Below are 8614 nucleotides of genomic sequence, written 5' to 3' on the forward strand. Positions count from 1 at the left end.
TGACACACAGGAGTGACGGATTAGATCCCAGAGTTGTAAAAGGTCAGGTGAGTCACTAATTTGACAGCCTTCTCACACTTCCAATGTAAAATGCCTTTTGTGGTAATGGAAACATGTAGACCAACAATTTTTCCTTCCTGTTCTGGTTTTCTTTACATTTAGTTTTTTGTGTTTATGTGTGAGTGCTTGCATGTGCGTGTAGAGGTCAGGTTGTCTCTTTACTCCATATAACTTCATGTAACTGTCATCAGGCCTGGCTGTAGGTGTCTTTACTCACTCTCTCATGGCCCCTGGCTATTCTGTTAACTACTGTCGCATAGTCCTAACACCCAGGGGTAAGAATGTACTGTATAGACATTCAAGTCAAACTAAAACAAAAGACAAGCATGGGCCTTGGCATTGACATTTTGTTGAAACTTTAGGGAAGGACAAAAGATGCTTCTCAGCAGACTAGCACCCAGGCACTTGAGGAAGGCTGGCGTGTTTAATTTGAGGATTGTTCTGGGGACATGATGAGTGGCTTCAGTGACAGTGCTTCCTCCACATCCGAGGAAATGCGCAAAGTCATTGGGAGACATTTTTTAAAATAAACTTTTCTTTTTATTTACTTTCTTGATATATTTTATGTCTAGTAAAGTACACAGGATTGTATGGCTAGGTAGATTTTCACATATGAATGTTTTATATCCAAAATACAGAAATTTCCAATGACTCAGAAGTGCCATGGGAGACTTTGATGACTGAAGGAAGATTCTCAGGTCCCGTTCCAGTTTTATGTGATTTAAATTTCTGGAGAGGAATCTAAGCATTATTTTCCCCTTGTTTTAAATCATTTGGGAAAGTTCCTCTGTGGCTCTGACGCCGTTAGTCCCTGGCTGCTGTGAAAGCACAGTGGCTGAAAACAGTAGGTGCCCTTGTCCTGAGAAGCTCCCCGGGTAGGGGTTAGGCCTGTAGCTGGATAGTAAAGGGGCCTTATCATTCATATCCTCTCTCTTTCTCTCTCCCTTCTCTCCCCCCCCTCCCCTCTCTTTCCCCCTTTCCCTTTGCAGTCTCTTTCTTGGATTTTGTTAAGAAGTATCTACCTGAATTTTTTAGCTCCCCTTCCAGTCCTATTTAAAATCTCTAAACTAATAGATTAATAATAGTGATTTATTTTACTTTAAATTTTGTTTTGTTGTGTTTTTGTTTTTTCTAGACAGGGTTTCTCTGTGTAACTCTGACTGTCCTGGTACTTGTTCTGTAGACTAGGCTGGCTGCCCACTTTGAATGTTTTATTAAAAATTTCCTTTGCTTTTTGAGGGAGGCTTGGCTGGGAGCTCTCTGTGTGGACTAGGCTATTATAAATCTCTGCACTGTCTCTCTGAGGTATACTTCTACTTCTGCTTCCTTAATTTTGAGTCAAAATGTGTCAGATATGTCAAATTGTAGGTAATCTAGAAAATTAATATTTAGTATCTATGAGGGTTAACTGAAGTGGGCAGTTCCTATATTGTAGGTAAATATATAAAGTAGTTTAATCTTTCAGGGCAACTAAGCAATACATGTTAAAAAAATAAAAGCCTTAGTGTTTATAGCCTTACAACTAGCTAATTATTTTAGGAATATTTATCCTAGGAACATTTAGATGTTCATAAAAATTTGTGTATATTTTAAAATAGTTTTGAGTAATGAAAAATAGGGACTAATCTGGAAGACCTGACTAAGCTGTCTTATATTTTCCTCGTAGTCCTCAAGTTTCGAGCCCCATGAATATTGTATGACTGTCACTGAGTATAACCCTGGCCCCTTAACTCATTTCTAATAAATAGACATTTTGGGGCCAGCAAGATGGCTTGGTGAGCTTTGCTGCCAATCTGAAACCTGAGTTCCATATGGTAGAAGGAAAAAATGGCTTACACAGTTGTCCTCTGATCTCCACATGCTGCCATGGCTTACATGCACGCACACATGCGCAGATTGGTTAATTAAAAATGCAACCCCATTGTGACCATCCCGGTTTTTAAAGAATTGATTTTTTTTTTTAATTTGTTTTTTCAAAGTAGGATCTCACTATGTAGCTCTAGCCATCCTGGAACTCACTATGTAGAGCAGGCTGGCCTTGAACTCAGAGATCTGCTGCCTCTGGCTCCTGAGTGCGGAGATTAAAGGTGTGCACCACCACAGCTGGCATTTAAAGGAATTTTTAAAAAGAGTATTTTTATCTGTGTGTCCGTGTGCGGTTCTGTAAATGCATGCCGTGTGTGTAGTAGGCACCTGTGGAGGAGCCCTTGGAGCTCAGCTGCCCACCCAGGTGGTAGGAACTGAACCTGGGTCCTCTGGAAAGGCAGCAGGTATTCTCTGAGCCGTCTCGCTAAGCCCACAGATACTTTTTTTAAGTGAGAAAAGTGGTATCAGTGCTTCAGCTTTGAGGTAGAATTGCTTGGGAGAGGACACGAAGCAATCTTTCCATGTGTGGAGAGCCCTCATAGTATATTTTCTGTTGAAGTACAAAATCACCTTCCTCAGTGTTGTACTATGCTTTTTAAATTGTCTTTAGCTAGACGACTTGCTATGTTTATTTCTAAATCTCATGTCAGTGATCTGATGTGTTTGTGTCTGTGTGTCTGTGTGTGTGCGCGCGCACGTGCGTGCCATTCACATGTTTATTGAACTAGCTCAGCTAAGCTGTGTTTGTTCCGTTTTTACTTTAGGATGAACTTACAGGAATTGAACCTTTGAGTGAAGATGCCACCATCACTAGTTTCAGGAATGTAACCATGTGTCCCATCCCTGAGGACACTTGTTACTTTGCTAGAGCACCTCGTTTTGCATCTACTCCTTTCCATGAGATGCCGTCCTTGAAGGGCATCCCTTCTGACCCTGAGAGACTGTCCCAGGAGGAGGATCTGGACGGGAAGACCACTGAAGTCCATCACACTGCAATGGCCACTATTTATAGCCAGACCCTCAGTGTCAAGAAGCTGAGGTGATTGGAGTGTTTGCTCTCTTGGTCCGTGAGCTTATCAGTTATAGTGAGCAGGCGTCAGGCTCTTACTGTCTGCCAGATGCTGAACAAGACAGTCTGTCTCTCTCTGGTGTAATGTCAGTGTAATGACATTGGATTTGAGGATAAGAAGTAAATTTGACGTAATGAGACTCAAAGATACAGAAGGAGAGTTGGTTCTTGTAGAGGACCCGGGTTTGATTCCCAACACACACGTGGTAACTCACAGCTGTCATAACTCCAGTTCTGTGCTATTCATTGTCTTCTTACCTCTACAGGTACCAGGCATACGCATTGTGTACAACATGTGAGCAGAACACTCATGTACATACAGTAAATAAATAAAATTTTTTTCATCCATTCCTGATTTGGGAAAATGATGTGCTTTAAAAGTGAGACTAATAAAAATTATAGCAACTATAAATTATTTTAAAATAAATTTTATTACAAAATGAATTCAATGTAAAATTTATAAATTAAAAATATATAAAGCTGTTCTTGCAGAGGTCCCAGGTTCAGTTCCCAACACTCAGAGCTCACAACCCTCTGTAACTCCAGTCCTAGGGGATCTGACATCCTCTTCCACAGTCTCAGCTCTCACACTGGTGCGCTGCATACATGCAGGCAAAACACTCAGAAAATTAAATGAATATTACAAAAATTTAAAAAGTTCTAACATAGTTGGTATATACTATGCCTGAGGAGAGCTCCACTTTTGTTTCTTGCAGCCCAATTATTGAAGACAGCGGTGAAGCCACACACTCATCTGCCTTCTCTGGATCCTCTGCTTCTGTGTCGAGTACCTCCTCCATCAAGGGCCTTCAGCTCCCCGAGAAGCTGGAGCTAACTACTGATGCTGCAGGTAGATCCGCCCAGCCTGTGGGCAGGCTCCTTACGCTGCCTGGGGAACGTTCAGATAAGCTAGCAGTAGCTCAGCATAATTCATAAGTACGTAAGGCAAATGAGTGTTGGCAGATTGGCAGTGCTGATTTTGCAATCTTGTTGGAGTCTTTTCCCCTCTGGTCTCTTGTTTGTTTGTTTTTCTGAGACATGGGTTTTCTGTGTAGCCCTGGAGCTCACTCTGAAGACCAATCTGGCCTCGAACTCAGAGACCCACTGGCCTCTGCCATTTGAGTGCTGGAATTAAAGGCCTGCTCCACCACTGCCTAGGTGGGGATTGAGACAGGGTTTCTCTGTGTAGCCTTGGGTATCCTGGAATGCCCTCTGTAGACCAAGTTGGCCTCAAATTCATAGAGATCTGTCTACTTCTGCCTCTGAGTGCTGGAATTAAAGGCATGTGCCACCACTACTGGGTTTTGTTTTGTCTGTTTGTTTGGGGGGTGGGGGTTGGGGCAGGGTTTCTCTGTGTGATCCTGGCTATGCTGGAACTTACTCTATATTCCCGTGGCTCTTAACATTCCTAATGCTTTAGGAAGACCCTTTAATACAGTTCCTCATGTGGTAGTGACCCCCCCAACCATAAATTTATTAGTTATTTTGTAACTACAATTTTTGCTACTATTATGAATCATAATGTACATATCTGATGTGAGTCCCCTGTAGGTTGAGAACTGCTGTAGACCAGGCTGGCCTTGAACTCACAGAGATCCGCCTGCCTACTGCTCCCAAGTGCTGGGATTAAAGGCATGTGCCATCAACCATCCAGTCCTGAACGTTAATTTATATTTGATGCTTATTTTCTCCACAGAAAATGCTGTTCAGTCACCCTGGTGTTCACAATACCGACTCCAACTACTAAAATCCCTACCAGAGTCAAGTGCTTTTGCAGAGTTTTCTGTGGAAGACAGACTAATGCCTACCCTGGAAGTAGGGAAGGAAATTGAGTTAGGTAAGTACTGTTGAATACCTATCCTTTTGCTTATGATAGCATACAAATAAGTGATTTGAACACTGAGCACATGAACACTGTGAACGTGCCTAGGTTGTAATAAATCACATTATAGAGGTTAACACATTGGTAGTTTCATGCCATAGTAACAATGGCACTTTTATTTGCCTCCTTTTATTTAATACTTTTTAAGATTTATTTTTATTGACTTTTATGAGCCTGCATGTTTGTGATGCCTGTCGGATCCCCTAGAACTGGGGTTCTCCATATGATTGTGAGCTGCCTTGTGGGTGCTGGGGATCAAACCCAGGTCCTCTGTAGGAACTAGTGCTCTTAGCTGAGCCACTCATATGTCCAGCCCTCCTTTTGATTTTAAACAAATGATTTTGAAAAGTATTCCAGAAGCTACTTCCTGGCAAATACACTAGTACCTCTCCCCCTTCGCTGGGAGATAGTGTTAGGACCTCCATATGCTCACAGTGATGTCACATGGAATCAAACCTTCTCCACAGGTAGTGAAGACTACTGCATTAAACAAGAGTACCTGATATGTGACGATTACAAGTTACTCTGGGTGGCACCAAGAGACTCGGCCGAGTTAACCATGATAAAGGTGAGACTGACTCTAATTTTGTTACCTGGTAAATAAGCAAAGAAGACAGCTGTGTCCCTATGGTACTGTCACACCTGTCTACTGGTTTCTTTACTGGGAAATGGGCGAGCCATCACCAAAATCAGTCACCATTCTATGTCACGATCAGAGATCAGAAATGAGGGACTGTTGTGTAAAGATTGTCCTGTACCCAAGCCTTCTGAGTATTCTGTCCACTTTGTCTTTCTGGGGAGATATCAGACACCCAGATACCTAATTCTCTCCATTTCTTTTTTTCTTTGGTTTTTGGGTTTTTTGTTTTGTTTTGTTTTTTTGTTTTTGTTTTTTCGAGACAGGGTTTCTCTGTAGCTTTGGAGTCTGTCCTGGAACTAGCTCTTGTAGACCAGGCTGGCCTCGAACTCACAGAGATCCACCTGCCTCTGTCTCCCAAGTGTTGGGATTAAAGATGCACCTCCAACCACCCGGCTTCTCCCATTTCTTTTTTAGCTTAATTCCTCTCATTTTGGATGAGTACTTAGTAGCTTTCTGAAGAAAAGGAGGCAATATAAAGTTTTTTAAATCCTCTGGGTCAGAAAATTCCTTAGTCTACATCTTTTCTTTATTGGTAGTTTGACTGGATATAGAACTCTTTGTTAAATTTTTTCCCTTAGAATTTTAAAACCTTCTACTCTAAACGTGCTTGGGTTTTTTTGTTTGTTTGTTTGTTTGTTTTCTGCTGTTGTTTGATTGTTTTTTGTTTTTGTTTTTGTTCTGCAGTTTTAGAAATTGAATATAGGCATTGTAGAAGCAAACACCACACCACTGGGCCATGTCTTCGGGCCTTACTTTTGGAGTCTTTTGCCATCCTAATCTTTTTCATTTTTTTAAAGTTTAGGAAAGCAATTGTGTTTGCACAAAGGGTTTGCTAGAACCCAAACCAAGCACACCTGGGCATGGGCATTCACTTGATTTTATTCTAATGCATGTGGTAACATTGTGTTTTCGCTTTTGGCTGGGGTCCAACCTCACAGTCTTTAGCTTTTGGCAGGTTTTAAAAGAGTCTGCACAAAGGGAATAAAGGCAGGGGTCAGCCACTCAGGCCTTCAAGTTCCAGAAGTGCAGTGGAGCTTTTGTATGAAGTGGGGGTTGTCTTGGGGTTTGAGATAGGGTCTTGCTATGTAGCCCTCAAACTAACAATCCTCCTGTCTCTGCTGCCTCCTGGATGCTTTGATTGCGGGGATGTTCCACCAAGCCCAGTTGAGCTGTCTTTTTTTTTCTTCTTTTTTAAAACTTTTTATTGATTCTTTGGATTTCACATCATGCATCCCGATCCCTTCATCCCCACATCCCTTCATATCCACCCTTTGCTCTTGCAACTTCCCCTCCCCGAAATAAAATTAAAAGAAAAACAAAAACAAACGAAGTCTTGGCGTGGAAGCTGTATTGTGACACACTAGTCATCCAGTGTTCTCTTTAGTCCATACATCTTCATGTGTCAGTGTTCATTGCAGTGAGTCATTGGTCTGGTTCAAGGCTGCTGCTTCTGCTACACCCTTGGTACTGGGCCCTCTGTGGGACTTCTTGTCTATACTGTTGTTGCCTTGTGTCATGGAGCTCCTGTAGCTTTGGATCTGCGGGTCTGACCAGCTGTCTTATTAATTCCAGTAACTTTGTGTGAAATCTCTTCCTGTCTCTAGATCCTGTAGTCTTGTTTGTTGCCAGCACATAGTGGTTACACACTTATTGCCTGTGTGCTCGGCAGATAGAAAATGTCAGTGGACATTTATTCTTTCAGTCTTGACATTTTCTTTAAAAAAATTATTTCAATTTTCTGCTTTCTCAATTTGTAATTTCTCATATTAGGTTGTAGGTTTTTTCCTGGACAATCATTTATTTGTTTAGCATTTATTTGTATGTGTGTGTGTGTGTGTATGTGCACGCGTGTGTGTGTGCGTGCGTGCATGTGCGTAAGTGTGTAGGTATAGATGTGTAGGTGTAGATCCAAGGACAAGTTTTAGGCCTTTGTTCTCTCTTTATCATATGGTTCTGGACTTGATGAAAAGAAAGAAACCAAAACACCTTTACTCACCGAGCCATGTCACCAGCCCTTATTTCCTCTTCTCTTCCTTCCCCTCATTTATGGGACTGGAGAGATGGTTCAGAGCACTTACTGCTGTTAGAGAGGACCTGAGTTTGATTCCCAGCACCCACACTGGACAGCTCACAACCACCTGGGACTCCAGCTCTGGGGTCTACAATGCTCTTCTGAGGGTGTGCACTACATACAGGCACATAGAATTAAAGTGAAATGTTTTTATCCCTCTAGCTTCTCCTTTGTCCTGCTTTCTGTAATGCAATCATGTCTCAGTTGTAGCACAAATAATAAAAACTCAGAGACAGATATTGGGGTTCAACCTAAAAATTAGAAAAGCAAAGGCCAGTCACTAGAAAAGTCTTACCTCTACCATGGCTGGGTGACCTCAGACCTCAGCCAGAGCCTCCCTCTCCTCCCTCTAGTGTTGGGATTAAAGGTGTGAGCCACCACCATCTGGATTTGTTAATGGATCTTGTGTAGCTCAGGGTGGCCTTGAACTCCGTCTGCCTCTGTCTCTCAAATCTTGGTATTAAAGGTGTGTGATGCTACTGCCTGGCCTCTAGTGGCTTAGCTTTGCCCTTCTGATATTATTCACGCTTTATTTATGAAAACATAAATAAACTGTACTCGGTAGCTGCGGAGGATTGATTCTAAGACACTTCCTCCCATTTGAGATACCCAAACCTGAGGATATTCAAGTCCTTTCTATAGACTGACATAGTATTTGTGAATAACCTACACATACACTATAATATGCTTTAAGTCATCACTGGGCCACTTACAATACTAACATAATGTCCATATTTATTGTGTGTTGTTCCCACCACCTCTCAAGTCGTGTCCATCCATGGTTGGTTGAATCCTGCAATGTACAATCTATAGATTTAGAAGATGATTTTATCAACTGTAATTTCAGTCTCTCTATAGGTTTTACATTTCTTTCAAAGGGGCTTTTTATTTTTTTTATTTTTATTTTTTTGTTGTTGCTGTTGTTTATTCTCAAGGCAGGGTTTCTCTGTGTCCGGCTGTTCTAGAACTCACTCTGTAATCTACCAGCTTCTGCTTCCAAAATGCTGGGATTAAAGTAGTCACTAC

The 8614-nt window shown here is 41.7% G+C and overlaps 1 protein-coding gene across 1 annotated transcript in view; it reads left to right on the top strand.

Annotated features, from left to right (window-relative positions):
- The window catches only part of Bub1b (BUB1 mitotic checkpoint serine/threonine kinase B), a 57119-nt gene that overhangs the window by 37869 nt on the left and 10636 nt on the right, over nt 1–8614 (top strand). The window contains exons 15-18 of the mRNA XM_005364244.1: nt 2691–2965; nt 3712–3845; nt 4692–4832; nt 5345–5445. Of these exons, the coding sequence (XP_005364301.1) occupies nt 2691–2965; nt 3712–3845; nt 4692–4832; nt 5345–5445 (651 nt within the window). The remainder of the gene's footprint in view (nt 1–2690; nt 2966–3711; nt 3846–4691; nt 4833–5344; nt 5446–8614) is intronic.

Source organism: Microtus ochrogaster (genome assembly GCF_000317375.1).
Source record: "Microtus ochrogaster isolate Prairie Vole_2 chromosome 14 unlocalized genomic scaffold, MicOch1.0 chr14_random_1, whole genome shotgun sequence".
Lineage (NCBI taxonomy): Eukaryota > Metazoa > Chordata > Mammalia > Rodentia > Cricetidae > Microtus > Microtus ochrogaster.